Raw genomic sequence first — 17,323 nt, forward strand, 5'->3', positions numbered from 1 at the left:
CTTCAATGTGCCGTGGCAGCTGTTATTGACGATGAAGATTACAATGGTAAATATCCAGTTGTTTACCTCAGTAGGAAACTGTTACCGAGAGAACAACGGTATTCAGTGGTTGAAAAGAGTGTTTAGCTCTTGTGTGGGCTGTCAGGAGTTTGAACAGCTATCTTATGGGCAGAGAATTCATTGTAAAGACTGACCACGCTCCTTTGTTGTATCTCCAAAAAAAAAAAAAAAAAAAAAAAAAAGCCGAGTCAGAAAATGGTCGTCTGATGAGATGGTCACTGTTGCTCCACCGGTATCGTTTTCGGTTGATGTCTGTGAAAGGTTCGGACAATCATGGTCCAGACTTTTTGTCTCGGCTGCCTTAGTGGTCAGGCATTTCTTAGTTTTGATCAAAAATTTGGGATTTTTGTCCTCCAGTGGGGAGTGATGTAAAGAAATGCCTTCTATATAACAAAGGGAGATAGTTGTCATACCCACCAAGGTCTCGGGTAGAATCAAACCCATATAATTAAATGATTTATGAGTGTAGGATGGGTGTTGGAATAGGGACTCCCTTGTATTCGCCGTGGGTGGTGTAGACTATGAAGGCAATGAAAGAACGGAGGGTTATCATGTTCCATCAGTGTTAAAACACCCTCATCAATCTTATGCATCAACCGAGATACCGTTAGATACCCTGTCCTATGTTTCGGCTTGGGCCGATGTTCAACTGGCAGTCTGCGATTTGAGGTCGAAGAAGAACGACCTGTACAGCCTGTGTGTTGGCTGGAATTATGTTTGGCTATGTTGAAGCCACAGTGAAAAGGGCCCAAAGTGGCCAGTATTTTATGTCGCACCCGAATATGGGCTCTCAGGCGATATGTGTTGGGCCTGTGTGTTGGCCAGCATTGTGTTTTAGGCTGTATTGTAGCCGAAGTGGGCCTAATATGGCCAGTATTTTGTGTATCGTACCCGGTTATGGGCTCTAAGCGATATTGTGTTTTTGTATTTGTGCTCGGTGAGATTATATAAAATTTATAATATTGTTTTGATGTGCTGAGTAATCATCAAGTGATTAAGTGATTAATATCGTAAAATTATTTCACTTATCTTAAAGTTTAAAATAATATAAAGTTTTAATGTTTTATTGAATAATTAATTCAATGAGTTATAAATTGTGTTAAAATTGAGAAAGTGACCTCAGTTAAATGAATTATTTTTAAGTAAATACTAATTGATCAGTTACGCTATCATTGTGTCTATGTTAATTTCATTTTTACTAATTTATCTATATCTATCTTCTAATATAATGAAGAGCTGACGGGGCTAGGACATAGCGCCCGGTAAATGTGTTTGCATCTTTGAACTTTGTAATTTTGACGGGGCTAGGACATAGCGCCCGGTAAATGCGTTTGCATCTTTGAACTTTGTAATTTTGACGGGGCTAGGACATAGCGCCCGGTAAATGCGTTTGCATCTTTGAACTTTGTAATTTTGACGGGGCTAGGACATAGCGCCCGGTAAATGTGTTTTGAACCCTTTTGAACAATATAATTTGTGACAGCACCCGATACCTGTATTTGATAAATATGAACAAAATACAATGTGACGTTTGTAAAGATGAGGAAGTAACACTCGATCTATGTGTTTTATTTTGGAACAATTTTGGATTTGAACAGGCTGGAACACCGCACCCTGTGTGAACAATTTTGTTAATTAATTCTATTCTCGTTTCGGACTATGAACAGTTAACTTTGTACCATCATGTAATTAATAATTTCAGTTTTAGTGGGAATTAATGAAACGGTTGCAACCTGGGTGAAGTATAGTTTCTTTTGGTTAAAACTTACATGAATTTTATATTGCATTACTACTTTTTACTTGTGTGTATTTTTTATTTTTCCTGTCAATTTCTGCAATGTTGTTCTGTTGTGCTCAATAACTGTGAGCTGTTACCCTTTCTTTTGCTTTGAATAAATAATAATGGCTCTCTGGTCAGATACGTTGTTCTGTTGGTGATTGTAACGTCCACGTCTACCTCTCCACACGTTAAGGTCATAAGCGGCCTTCGCATCCATTGCGAGTTGCGAACGCACCTTGTGACATCGATCTATTAAAATGACCCTTAGAATTGTGAAAATAGAAACACCAAAAAAAAAAAAAACCAAAAAAAAATAAAAACTCTCAAGCCTGGGACTTCACGAAAGTCCCAGGTTTGAGAATTTTTGAAAAGATATAGGCCGGCGTGTACATATAATATGCGAGTCTGACATCCGAACCCAGTTATGGGCCTAGTTTAACATTGTTGTCATGGACAAGATTTTAAGTCATTTTTTTTTTAGATTTCCATCACAACACAATGAGCCCATAAGGAATTGGGTTATCAGACCTTCGAATAAGTGCACGTCGATAAAGGTCATTTAAATCGATCGATATTTATTAGAAGGAAGAGTTTTCTGACCTAAAATGTTAAATACTTGTTTTTTTTAAAAATTATTTGGTTTTCTTTCTTATTTTCTTTTCTTATAGCCACCTGTCGTTTAAATGCAAATTAGAGCGTGCAAATAGCACTGGTCACATATCTCCGCTTCCCCTTCCCTTCCCCACCCCTTCCCATCCACATTACAGCTTTACCTAAACTAGACCATTTATAGAGACTATATCATTTATTTAGAGCAATATATCCCTTCAACGTGATCAAAGCGCTTTACAAAGGGGTCCCTGACCAACAGCAACACGAGTAGAACGAAACATGACACCTGTTAGGCCATCTTACATGTTTTTTCCAGCATAAAAAATAAAAAGTACCGATTTTCTTTGTTTAGAACCAAGCTGCTGGTTGCTGGGCGGACGTGACATCAGACCTTTGAATCCTGTTACAGATTTTGGATTGAATACTTTTGTTACGGACAGTTGATTACAAATTTCTTGAACTGCCGAAGACACGTCTCATCAGCAAACGCTTTGAATACGTTTTGTAGATATTATAGTTTTACACAAAAGCTCAAGTTTTAAAAAAACGTGATACTCCGATGACGTCATTGATTTCTGGTGTTTTCAAATAAAAACTACGAGGGAACTGTTAAGACGAGATGTGGGATTGAGTGGGATGAAGTGGGATCGAACGGGATAAGGGGTTAGGAGTTTACTCGGCCTTCTCTTAACTCCGGTCCATTTGCATAGAGAAGAGGTAGGCTATGAGATGGCATATAGATAACTTGTCAACTAGGCTGGGGGGCGGGGGGGATGGGGGGTGGAAGGGAGTGCGGTGGCTGAAAGGGTAGAGAGAATGTTATGGGGTGTGATAGACTGATATGTGGGCGGATAGATAGATAGGTAGATAGATAGATAGATAGATAGATAGATAGATAGATAGATAGATAGATAGATAGATAGGTAGGTAGATAGGTAGGTAGGTAGGTAGGTAGGTAGATAGATAGATAGATAGATAGATAGATAGATAGATAGATAGATAGATAGATAGATAGATAGATGAATGAATAGATTGATGGATAAAATAGATAGATGATAAGATAAATAGATATAAGATGGATAGATTTACTGATTGATAGATAAAATGATGGATCGACAGATTGATAGATAGATGGATAGATATATAGATAGGTTGACAGATAGATAACTAGTTAGTTATAAGTTTGGTAGATAGATAGATAGACATACAGACATAAGTATTTTGACGCTCATTGACCAGGGTTCTAAACAAAGATAATCGGTACTTTTTATTCTTCATACTGGCTAGAACTTTTCATATGTCTTGTGATCAGAATGTGTAAAAGTCAAAACATGATCAGATTTATAATGTTTTTTTTTCCCCTGGATACGCTTTTATGCTCGTCGGAGAAATATTTCATTAGGGCGTCCGCCATTGTTCCAATAGTTTAGAGCCAGTCACTAAGTTACCACGCGTCATGATGACGTCATGACTGTTGAAGCGTATTACGCAATATGCTCATATTTTGTTATTTTCCCTAAGGAGGCCTGGCCACTTTTATCTAGCCTCATTGTCCACGATGAAAAATAGTATAGATAGTATGCGCTTGGCTAAGAAGCTCACAACATTGCCATCCGGAAGTATAACGGACCAACACACAAAACGGTGCGTATCCATGAACGTTTAAACATAGTCAGGTTAATATAGTTCAGTGAGCATTACTCATAAACGCGGATGGCAAAAAACAATAACAAAGACATGAGTGACGTCATCTTCGAACTATCTATTTCTTCGTTTTTGAAGAGTGACCTGAAAATGCTAGCATCGATTGTATCCCTTAGATCAGGAAATTGATTATTAATTCATTGAAAAATACTTTCCGCCATATCATTATTAGGCGAGCATGTTTTATTTGTGACCCTCCGTCTCAAAACGGTATTATGTCGGGAGATTCAAACCCCAAAAAGTGAATTAAGAGATAGATTGATGAGAAATTGGACCTTAGAAGTTTTTGCAATGCAAGAAATAGTCTTTATACTCCACCAGAACGTACAGAAATTAAACCCAGGTTGGATATTTGTGGCTATGAATTCAATTTCCCTTACCGAGTGGATCCCGACATAATACCGCTTCGATGCGGTGGGTCACATTTGTGACCTCTAGTTTCAAAACGGTATTAAGCGAGAACAATTAAGTTTGCTGAAAATTAAATTTGTAGCCAGAAATATCAGACTTAAGTTCAGTTTATATGTTGTTTTTTTTTTTTTTGTTTGTTTGTCGTTTTTTTTTTTTGGTTTTTTTTTTGGGGTTTTTTTTTTAGGAGAATGAATGTCATAATTTAGAGTGCTAAATACCAATCATTGAGGCGATGTGGTCTAGTGGTATGACACCGCTTTCGGATCGGAAGGTCCTGGGTTCGAGCCTCGCTCAGCTCGGCGTATAGTTGAGTCCTTGGAGAAGGCTCTTTAATCACATTCTCTCGCCGTGCTCAGGTGTAAAATGAGCACCTGGTCGTTAACAGCGTTGTCTCTGTCCGAAAAAAAGATTGTATCATCGCCTAACAGGCCGGTCATGTCCCGTCCTACATTTTAAATGTTGCTCTTGGCCAGATTATACCCCTTGTAAAGCGCTTTGAGCACGTTAAGTGGATATTGCTCTATATAAAAGCTCAATGTATCGAAAATCTCAATTTATTTTTATGACCAGTTTGAATATAATTTGACATTTTAGCATCTGGTATATCCTGACATAATTAATACCGTTTTGAGACGTTGAGTCACATTTAACCAATAAACAGTGGTACTCCGGAATTCCCCAAAGTCCCAGGTTTGAGAGGTTTTGGCCAAGATGTGTGGGGGTCATTGAGATCGATCGATATTTGAAGGATGAGTTTTCTGACCTCATTTTTAAATACCTGTCTTTCCAGATCATGTAAACCGATCGATATTTGAAGGACGAGTTTTCTGACCTCATTTTTAAATACCTGTCTCTCCAGATCAAGTAAACCGATCGATATTTGAAGGACGAGTTTTCTGGCCAAATCTGGGATTGTTTAATTTTTGTCGTCGTTGATAGTTTTAATTTTTGGGGTTTTTTTTTTTTGTTTCTTTTTTTTTTTTTTTGGTTTTTCTTTGGGGGGGGGGGGGGGGGTTCGTTTGTTTTGTCTTGTTTTGATATTTTTTTGTTTGTTTGTTTTGGGTTTTTTGTGGGGGGGGGGTCGTTTGTTTTGTCTTGTTTTGTTATTTTTGTTTGTTTGTTTGTTTGTTTTGTTTCTTTTGGGTTTTTTGTGTGTGTGTGTCTGAGGGGGGGGGGGGGGGTTGTTTTTCATTATTTTGAGTCCAGGGTTTTATATTTGTCCACCCCATAAATGACAGCCAATAAACTAAAGTACCTTCTTTTTGTTCTGTGTCTTGTCTTCTTCCCTCCAGAAATGAAGTCAGCGTTCGACATGTTCGACAAGAACAACGACGGAAAGATCTCGTGTGAGGAGTTGGGCCTGGTCCTGAGGACGCTGGGACACGATTATTCCCAGCTGGAGATCGAAGATATGATCAAACATGCAGATATCAATGGTGAGTCTCGACTCTATTTTTTTAATGTTCATGGCCTTTGGCTTCTAAATTTAACCCAGGCTCATGTGTGGGATCATGGCCTTCGTAAAAATATGGCCTGACACTGGCCAATTGGCCAGTCTTTTGCCACAAAAGAAAAAAAATCGTGAGTTGTATTCAATAGATCAACCAATGAAATATCTTGTTTCCATGAGCTCTACTAACGACAACTCACTAGACGGTGCAAAAACCAAATAATGACGTCAAACTGGCTACGATTTAACCCGGGTTTATGTATAGATAGAATGCGCGTGGCCAAGGAGTTCACAACATTGTCATCCCGAAGTATAGATAAAATGCGCGTGGCCAAGGAGTTCACAACATTGTCATCCCGAAGTATAGATAGAATGCGCTTGGCCAAGGAGTTCACAACATTGTCATCCGAGTATAGATAAAATGCGCGTGCCAAGGAGTTCACAACATTGTCATCCCGAAGTATAGATAGAATGCGCGTGGCCAAGGAGTTCACAACATTGTCATCCCGAAGTATAGATAAAATGCGCGTGGCCAAGGAGTTCACAACATTGTCATCCCGAAGTATAGATAGAATGCGCTTGGCCAAGGAGTTCACAACATTGTCATCCCGAAGTATAGATAAATGCGCTTGGCCAAGGAGTTCACAACATTGTCATCCCGAAGTATAGATAGAATGCGCTTGGCCAAGGAGTTCACAACATTGTCATCCCGAAGTATAGATAAATGCGCTTGGTCAAGGAGTTCACAACATTGTCATCCCGAAGTATAGATAGAATGCGCTTGGCCAAGGAGTTCACAACATTGTCATCCCGAAGTATAGATAGAATGCGCTTGGCCAAGGAGTTCACAACATTGTCATCCCGAAGTATAGATAGTATGCGCTTGGCCAAGGAGTTCACAACATTGTCATCCCGAAGTATAGATAGTATGCGCTTGGTCAAGGAGTTCACAACATTGTCATCCCGAAGTATAGATAGTATGCGCTTGGTCAAGGAGTTCACAACATGGTCATCCCGAAGTATAGATAGAATGCGCTTGGCCAAGGAGTTCACAACATTGTCATCCCGAAGTATAGATAGAATGCGCTTGGCCAAGGAGTTCACAACATTGTCATCCCGAAGTATAGATAGTATGCGCTTGGCCAATGAGTTCACAACATTGTCATCCCGAAGTATAGATAGTATGCGCTTGGCCAAGGAGTTCACAACATTGTCATCCCGAAGTATAGATAGTATGCGCTTGGCCAAGGAGTTCACAACATTGTCATCCCGAAGTATAGATAGTATGCGCTCGGCCAAGGAGTTCACAACATTGTCATCCCGAAGTATAGATAAAATGCGCGTGGCCAAGGAGTTCACAACATTGTCATCCCGAAGTATAGATAGAATGCGCTTGGTCAAGGAGTTCACAACATTGTCATCCCGAAGTATAGATAGAATGCGCTTGGCCAAGGAGTTCACAACATTGTCATCCCGAAGTATAGATAGTATGTGCTTGGTCAAGGAGTTCACAACATTGTCATCCCGAAGTATAGATAGAATGCGCTTGGCCAAGGAGTTCACAACATTGTCATCCCGAAGTATAGATAGAATGCGCTTGGCCAAGGAGTTCACAACATTGTCATCCCGAAGTATAGATAGAATGCGCTTGGCCAAGGAGTTCACAACATTGTCATCCCGAAGTATAGATAGAATGCGCTTGGTCAAGGAGTTCACAACATTGTCATCCCGAAGTATAGATAGAATGCGCTTGGCCAAGGAGTTCACAACATTGTCATCCCGAAGTATAGATAGTATGCGCTTGGTCAAGGAGTTCACAACATTGTCATCCCGAAGTATAGATAGAATGCGCTTGGCCAAGGAGTTCACAACATTGTCATCCCGAAGTATAGATAGAATGCGCTTGGCCAAGGAGTTCACAACATTGTCATCCCGAAGTATAGATAGTATGCGCTTGGCCAAGGAGTTCACAACATTGTCATCCCGAAGTATAGATAGTATGCGCTTGGTCAAGGAGTTCACAACATTGTCATCCCGAAGTATAGATAGTATGCGCTTGGTCAAGGAGTTCACAACATGGTCATCCCGAAGTATAGATAGAATGCGCTTGGCCAAGGAGTTCACAACATTGTCATCCCGAAGTATAGATAGAATGCGCTTGGCCAAGGAGTTCACAATATTGTCATCCCGAAGTATAGATAGTATGCGCTTGGCCAAGGAGTTCACAACATTGTCATCCCGAAGTATAGATAGTATGCGCTTGGCCAAGGAGTTCACAACATTGTCATCCCGAAGTATAGATAGTATGCGCTTGGCCAAGGAGTTCACAACATTGTCATCCCGAAGTATAGATAGTATGCGCTTGGCCAAGGAGTTCACAACATTGCCATCCGGAAGTATAGATAGTATGCGCTTGGCCAAGGAGTTCACAACATTGTCATCCGGAAGTATAGATAGTATGCGCTTGGCCAAGGAGTTCACAACATTGTCATCCGGAAGTATAGATAGAATGCGCTTGGCCAAGGAGTTCACAACATTGTCATCCCGAAGTATAGATAGTATGCGCTTGACCAAGGAGTTCCCAACATTGTCATCCGGAAGTATAGATAGTATGCGCTTGGCCAAGGAGTTCACAACATTGTCATCCGGAAGTATAGATAGTATGCGCTTGGCCAAGGAGTTCACAACATTGTCATCCGGAAGTATAGATAGTATGCGCTTGGCCAAGGAGTTCACAACATTGTCATCCGGAAGTATAATAGTATGCGCTTGGCCAAGGAGTTCACAACATTGTCATCTGGAAGTATAGATAGTATGCGCTTGGCCAAGGAGTTCACAACATTGTCATCCCGAACTATAGATAGTATGCGCTTGGCCAAGGAGTTCACAACATTGTCATCCCGAAGTATAGATAGTATGCGCTTGGCCAAGGAGTTCACAACATTGTCATCCCGAAGTATAGATAGTATGCGCTTGGCCAAGGAGTTCACAACATTGTCATCCCGAAGTATAGATAGTATGCGCTTGGCCAAGGAGTTCACAACATTGTCATCCCGAAGTATAGATAGTATGCGCTTGGCCAAGAAGCTCATAACATTGCCATCCGGAAGTATAACGGACCAACACACAATAATGTGTGTAACCATGAACTTTTATAGTCTGGTTAATACAGCTTAATGAGAACCACTCACAAACGCGGATGGCAAAATACAATAACAAAGGCTTGAGTGACGTCATCTTCGAACTATCTATAACGGACCAACACACAAAACTCTGTGTCGCCATGAACTTTTATAGTCTGGTTAATACAGTTTAGTGAGAACAACTCACAAACGCGGATAGCAAAAAACAATAACAAAGGCCTGTGTGACGTCATCTTCGTTCTATCTATAGGATCCGCCGCGTCATTCCAGTACATTCTGTTCGATTTTTTTTAAAGTGTAGGATTACAAATCGTAACAACTTAATGACATATTATTACAAAATTATGTTTTAAAAATCAATGGATACGCAATCCATACACCCTGTATTCTGTCGGAATCGAGGTGTACTCATTGCATGTCTGGTAACCCAAATTCTTATGGAAATACTCTCAAACCAACGTTTTGTCATCCATCTGGTCACTCAGTCCGCTCGACATCTCTTGACTTCGATCAAAGAAAGACGAGACACCCGAGCACCGCTACGTTTTCCAACATCACAAAAGATACCAAATACATATCTGTCGTACAACTACAACAACAAAACCCTGTATAACTCCATTATACTGGGTTTTGTCATTGCATTAAGGAAATACAACTGATATAACTCAGTATAACAGGACATACGGGGTTTTGTCTTTGCATTAAGGCAATACGACAGAACCCAGTATAACAATACAAACGGGGTTTTGTCATTGCATTAAGGCAATACGACAGAACCCAGTATAACAATACAAACGGGGTTTTGTCATTGCATTAAGGCAATACGACAGAACCCAGTATAACAATACAAACGGGGTTTTGTCATTGCATTAAGGCAATACGACAGAACCCAGTATAACAATACATACGGGGTTTTGTCTTTGCATTAAGGCAATACGACAGAACCCAGTATAACAAGACATACGGGGTTTTGTCGTTACATCAGCTGATAGAAATAGCTACGTACGGTGTTTTAAATTTTTATTTATTTACTTTTTAATCTTTAAGAATTGAATTTTAATATTTTGTGAGTATATGCAGGTTGCCATTCTGACCACAATGATATAAATATCTCAATTTGACCCAATTTCGAAGATACGTGGTTTTGTCGCTATACGGAAGTACTAGGTATTTGCAATGTTAAAAAAAATCAATTTCAACCAGGAATGAATGACACAACAGTTCCAATTCTAGTGAATTGCTACATTTAAAGACATCCTGGCCAGACAGGGAACATTAATACTTCGTTCATCATCTTTATTGTACTGTCACATAGAGGGGGAGAGGGAAAGGACGAGAGAGAGAGAGAGAGAGAGAGAGAGAGAGAGAGAGAGAGAGAGAGAGTGAAGAAGAAGAAGAAGAAGAAGAAGAAGAAGAAGAAGAAGAAGAAGAAGAAGAAGAAGAAGAAGAAGAAGAAGAAGAAGAAGAAGAAGAAGAAGGGAGGTGAGAATCAATAGATTAAGATAATATTATGAGGGGGGAATTTTTTTTCTTAATATTTGGAATTATTGAGGGAAAGGTAATAATATACTGGATATATATAAGCGATGGTGTTATCGACTATGATTGACGATTTAATGGAATATTACGATTTCGTAACCCGCGACCTTTTACCTTCGATTCATATCCGCCCTGTCAGAAGCAGGGACCGGACTTTTACACAGTTATTCAATTCCGATATTGCTCATTAACAGCAGAGCCCGAGTAATTTATCCACCATCTCAAATTAATACTGGTATTAAATGGATTGAGGGCTTTTTGTAGCAACTTCTATTCGTCATACGTTATTTATATTACCCATTCCTAAATTAATACTGCTATCAAATTGGATTGAGGCGTTGTTGACAGAAACTTCTATTCGCCATACTTTATTTATATAACCCATCTAGTGAATGGGGATCCCCGAAGCTCAGCTGGTAGAGCACTAGCTTCACAGGCAAATGGACCGCAATCGATCCCGAGTCAAGTAGAGATTTTATATTCTGCCCCCCCCCCCCCCCACCCGCCCACTCCACACAGCTGTAAATTGGCATTTTGATTTGTTCGATCTGGCGGAAAGTACTTTGCGATAGACGAGCGTTCTATCCAAAGGCTAGCGAGCAATTGATATTGTCTACCTCACACAGAAACCGAGATAAACTCGGGCTCCATGGGCCTCATGCGGCTCTAAAAGACTACTTTTTACCCATTTTGTGGCTCTATATTTTCTCCATTTTCCCTTTGACTTGTATTTAAAAAGGTAAAATCCAATATTTATATTGCGCATTTGCTCGGATTCCACCTGCCAAATTTCTGTCTGGTTGTGCCTGTCCTTATGTCTGTTAATCTTTCTGTCTGTCTGTGCCCGTCTTTATGTCTCAGTCCATTTGGATGTGAAACGAGTGCTCTACCAACTGAGCTATCGGGACCCGGCCACTTGCCTTGGTAAGGAGATGGTTGATCAAAACCCATCGATGTCTGAAGCAAATATTTTTCTGACCAAAGTGAACAACAATGAAAAATGTATTTTGATAGAGGAGGGCAGTATCTGATGTGTCCAGACTTTACTTATCATCATAATATCATGTTATCATATTATGTAAACATTGCATACAAACCCTACCTTACCCTACCCCCCCCCCCCCCTCAACCCCCTTTCCAGAGCTTGTAATCAACGTCATTGGTGAATCGATGTCTATTTTGTCAGTCTTTATTGTTGTTGTTTGTTGTTATTGTTGTTGTTATTGTTATTGTGTTGTTGTTACGAAGTGACTAATCTCACCCCCCGATGCTAGTCTTCAAAATAGTAGTCCACAATTGTTGTATGTTTAATCCAAAGGTTGTAATGCAGTAATTTGTTAAGTTTCTTGTCACAAGTTGCACAATTTAAAAAAAATCAATCAAATCCAAATCGCAAAAAGCCGGCGACGTTTTTTTCGGTAATCCAATAGGCCGGGGGGGGGGGGGGGGGGGGGAATAGAGGCAGCCTTGTTGTTATTGTTGTTCTTCTTTTTGTTGTTTTTTGTTTTTGTTGTTTAATGTTATTGTTATTGTGTTGTTGTTATTGTTGTCTTTGTAGTTCTGTTGTTGTTCTTAGTTAGTTTGTTTGTTTACATTATGATGATATTACAAACGGCTACCTATTTGTTAAATAATTTGTTTTTTTATTTATGTGGTCTATGGCTACCTGGTCCCGTGGTACAACACTCGCTTTCGGATCGGAAGGGTTCTGGGTTCGAGCCTCGCTCTGAGCCGCGCATAGTAGAGACCTCGGAGAAGGCTCTTTACTGACATTCTCTCACCGTCCGTACTAAGGTGTATAATGGGTACCTGGCCGTTAACAGCGTTGTCTCTGTCGGACAATATGCATTATCGCCTAACATGCGTCTGTACGTTCTAGGTGTTGCGTGTTGCTGTTGGTCAGAGACCCCTTGTAAAGCGGTTTGAGTACATTGAGTGGATATTGTGCTTTATAAAGTAACTTTTTTTATTTTTTTTTTATTTTCATGAATTTATTTTATTATTTATTTATTAATTTATTTGTTTTTATATATTTATCTAATTATTCATTTATTATTTTAAATTGTATTGTTCATTTTATATATGTATATATATATTATATATATATATATATTATATATATATATTATATTGTATATATATATATATACACACACACACACACACACATACTTAAAAAATCAGCTCTTATCTAGAGCAAGTTCACATGCAGAAAAAAAATATTATAAATCTGATCATGTTTTGACTTTTACACATTCTGATCACAAGACACATGAAAAGTTCTAGCCAGCATGAATAATAAAAAGTACTGATTTTCTGTGTTTAGAACCACGATGGCCGCCGTTGCTGGGCGACGTGACATCAGACTATTGATTACAATTACATTCTTTCTTTTCGACAGGGACAACTCGCTTTCTCACACTTTTTACCCCTAGCACATGGACGGCTAGAGTACTATAGTTATATCATGCCCTAGCACCTAGCGTTTTTTTTTTTTTACCAAAACGGACAACAAAATAAAATGTGTTTTGAAAGAGGATGGCAGTGTCTGATGTGTCCACACTTTACTTATCATCATAATAAGACCGGTGAAAGAATGTGTGAGTAAACAACAGTCTTTTCCAAGGACTCAACTAACCTTCTCCGCCCACAGCAGCGGCGGGACTCGACCTATGGACCTGACAGTGCGTGGGCGATGACCCACCGCAGCTAGACCATAAAGCTGCATACACGTATAGATAGTTCTAAGATGACGTCACTCAGGTCTTTGTTATTGTTTTTTGTCATCCGAGTTTATGAGTAATGCTCACTGAACTGTATTAACCCGACTATAAACGTTCATGGATACACACAGTTTTGTGTGTTGGTCCGTTATACTTCCGGATGGCAATGTTATGAGCTTCTTAGCCAAGCGCATACTATCTATAGACATAATTTACACACCCACACACCCACACACAAACACACACATATTCACACACACATATACATAATGACTACCAACAGTAACAATGGATGGCTAAACCATCCAAGAATGTAAACACGAGTCCGATGGGATTGCTTATCTCCGATGCCAGTCAATCGATAAATAGATAAAATAAATGCATCGCAGAAGCCTCTCTCGTCTTGCTTTACTTACCGTTGGATGGACGCGCACGGACGGACGGACGGACGAATTGAAGAAGAAGAAGGGACGGATGGAATGGAGGTAGGGACGGACAGATGAAAACAAAAAAATAAATGGGATGGACGGGTGAATAAGGGAAGGGACGGATGGATGGAGGAGGGGGGGGGGGTTAGAAGATGGAGGATGAGAGAGAGAGAGAGAGAGAGAGAGAGAGAGAGAGAGAGAGAGCAGGAGGAAGGGGGAGATGGATAAAGGAAGGGAGAGACGGATTGAGAGGGAGAGGGAGAGAGAGAGAGAGAGAGAGAGAGAGAGAGAGACGGATGGGGTAAGGGAGAGATGGATAGAGGAAGTTGACAGATAAATGGAGGGAGGAAGAGAGAAACGGATGGAGGTAGGGAAGGAGAGATGATGGAGGAAAGGAGAGACGGATGGAGGAAGGGAGAGACGGGTGGAGGAAGGGAGAGACGGATGGAGGAAGGGAGAGACGGATGGAGGAAGGGAGTGACGGATGGAGGAAGGGAGAGACGGATGGAGGAAGGGAGAGACGGATGGAGGAAGGGAGAGACGGATGGAGGAAGGGGGAGACGGGTGGAGGAAGGGAGAGACGGATGGAGGAAGGGAGAGACGGATGGAGGAAGGGAGTGACGGATGAAGGAAGGGAGAGACGGATGGAGGAAGGGAGTGACGGATGGAGGAAGGGAGAGACGGATGGAGGAAGGGAGAGACGGATGGAGGAAGGGAGGACGGATGGAGGAAGGGAGAGACGGATGGAGGAAGGGAGAGACGGATGGGAGGAGAGAGGATGAGAGGAAGGGAGAGAGGAGGAGAGGAGTGACGGATGGAGGAAGGGAGAGACGGATGGAGGAAGGGAGAGACGGATGGAGGAAGGGAGAGACGGATGGAGGAAGGGATTGACGGATGGAGGAAGGGAGTGACGGATGGAGGAAGGGAGAGACGGATGGAGGAAGGGAGAGACGGATGGAGGAAGGGATTGACGGATGGAGGAAGGGAGTGACGGATGGAGGAAGGGAGAGACGGATGGAGGAAGGGATGACGGATGGAGGAAGGGATTGACGGATGGAGGAAGGGAGAGACGGATGGAGGAAGGGAGACGGATGGAGGAAGGAGAGACGGATGGAGGAAGGGAGAGACGGATGGAGGAATGGGAAGACGGATGGAGGAAGGGAGAGACGGATGGAGGAATGGGGAGACGGATGGAAGAAAGGAGAGACGGATGGAGGAAGGGAGAGACGGAGGGAGGAAGGTTGAGACTGATGGAGGAAGGGAGAAACGAATGGAGGAAGGGAAAGACGGATGGAGGAAGGGAGAGACGGATGGAGGAAGGTAGAGACTGATGGAGGAAGGGAGAAACGAATGGAGGAAGGGAGAGACGGATGGAATAAATTGAATGAACAAAAGAAGCGACGGACGAGACATCGGTAACTGAGAAGCAGCAGGAGCAACATTTTCATTATCCTTCAATGTTGGGAGAATGTATTATAGCTACATACTATGCGCTTAGCTAAGAAGCTCACCGAATTGCCATCCGGAAGTATAACGGAGCAACACACAAAACTATGTGTAACCTGGAAAATTTATAGTCTGGTTAATACAGTTTAGTTAGAATTACTCATAAACGCGGATGGCAAAATGCAATAACAAAGACCTGAGTGATGTCAACTTCATACTATCTATAGAAAGCACTTTATGGTATTTATCAGTTTAACTTTGATCTGAATACTTTTAGCCTGAAGTTCATCCGTTGTGAACAACATATTTACAGATCTGATTGCCGAACTCAATTATGGGCCTGATTTGATAAGGTTGGAATGGACAAAGTTCTGCGTTGGTTTGAGAGAATATATGTTTCTATTGCGACAATGAGCCCATAACAGTTTGGGTTATCAGACCTGCGGCTATGTGGTCATGTGGTATGACACTCGCTTTCGGATCGGAAGGTCCTGGGTTCGACCCTCGCTCGACGCATAGTTGAGTCCTTGGAAAAGGCTCTTTACTCACATTCTCTCACCGTACAGGTGTAAAATGAGTACCTGGTCGTTAACAGCGTTGTCTTTGTATCCGAATAAATTGTAATATCGCCTTACAGGCGTAATGTCTTGTCCTAAATGTTAAATGTTGCTGTTGGTCAGGGTCCCCTTGTAAAGCGCTTTGAGCACGTTTAGTGGATATTGTGCTATATAAAAGCTCATTATTATTATATCAATATAAGTACTCGTCGGGTTCATATCAACATGAGGTATCATGCTTTTTTCGGCTGTTGGTGACATTTTTGGATTGCCATAATATCAATGGCATCGTCTTAACCACCCCGGCATTATATCGTAATGAGATGATGGGTTGCATACCACGTGCACTTATTTGCAGGTCTGATAACCCAATTTCTTATAGGTCTCATTCATCATCATCATCATCATTGCCTTTTTCACCCTGGGTCAGGGTATAGGCCACAGACAAACAGTTTCCACCCTTCTCTATCCTGAGCTATCTTTTTTAATCTCATTCCAGGTCTTACCACTTATATGTATATCAGCTTCTTTAATTCTTCTCCGTGTTCCTCGTGGCCTTCCCCTTGATCTTCTGCCCTGAGGGTTCCAGTCAAATACTTTCTTTGTTATAGTGGAGTCGTTCTTTCTAAGCGTGTGTCCAATCCACCTCCATCGTCTTCTTCCTATTTCCTCTCTCACCATTGTTGTAATGGAAATCTAAAAAAAAAATGACTCAAAATATTGAGCGGGACACGAATCCTGGACAAACCGGTCCGAATGCGAGTTGCATACCATAGATCACTTCGTATTTATTAATTAATGGCCATCTCATATTCCTTATGGGCTCTTTGTTGTAATGGAAATCTCAAAATATTGAGCGGGACACGAATCCTGGACAAACCGGTCCGAATGCGAGTTGCATACCATAGACCACTTCGTATTTATTAATTAATGGCCATCTCATATTCCTTATGGGCTCTTTGTTGTAATGGAAATCTCAAAATATTGAGCGGAACACGAATCGTGGACAAACCGGTCCGAAGGCGAGTTGCATACCATAGACCACTTCGTATTTATTAATTAATTGCCATCTCATATTCCTTATGGGCTCTTTGTTGTAATGGAAATCTCAAAATATTGAGCGGAACACGAATCGTGGACAAACCGGTCCGAAGGCGAGTTGCATACCACAAACCACTTCGTATTTATTTATTAATTGCCATCTCAGATTAACTTGAGATTTTTTTCCCTGACATCCTTTTTTTTCTCCAGAAAATGGGTTCGTGGAATATGATGAGTTTTTGTTGCTGATGAAGAGATGGTCGTGCCAAGGACCGAGCAACGAGGAGGACCCTGCATCTTTATCGGAGGAGGACAGAACCAAGGAAACGTTCAAGGTGAGTTGGAAGGATGGGGAGATAGATAGATAGATAGATAGAAAGATATAAAGATAGATAAGTAGATAGATAGAATTATATATATATATATATA

General features: G+C 41.0%; 1 protein-coding gene across 4 annotated transcripts in view; it reads left to right on the forward strand.

The window, feature by feature from the left end:
* LOC144956961 (neo-calmodulin-like) overlaps nt 1-17,323 on the forward strand; it is a 425,832-nt gene that overhangs the window by 393,765 nt on the left and 14,744 nt on the right. For all 4 annotated transcript variants that reach the window (XM_078887826.1, XM_078887824.1, XM_078887823.1 and 1 more), the window contains 2 exons: nt 5,860-6,003; nt 17,105-17,229. In XM_078887826.1, coding sequence (XP_078743952.1) covers nt 5,860-6,003; nt 17,105-17,229 — 269 coding nt within the window. The remainder of the gene's footprint in view (nt 1-5,859; nt 6,004-17,104; nt 17,230-17,323) is intronic.

This window comes from Berghia stephanieae, chromosome 11 (genome assembly GCF_034508935.2).
Source record: "Berghia stephanieae isolate SIO BIC M18660-M18661 chromosome 11, UCSD_Bste_1.3, whole genome shotgun sequence".
In the NCBI taxonomy this organism is placed as follows: domain Eukaryota; kingdom Metazoa; phylum Mollusca; class Gastropoda; order Nudibranchia; family Aeolidiidae; genus Berghia; species Berghia stephanieae.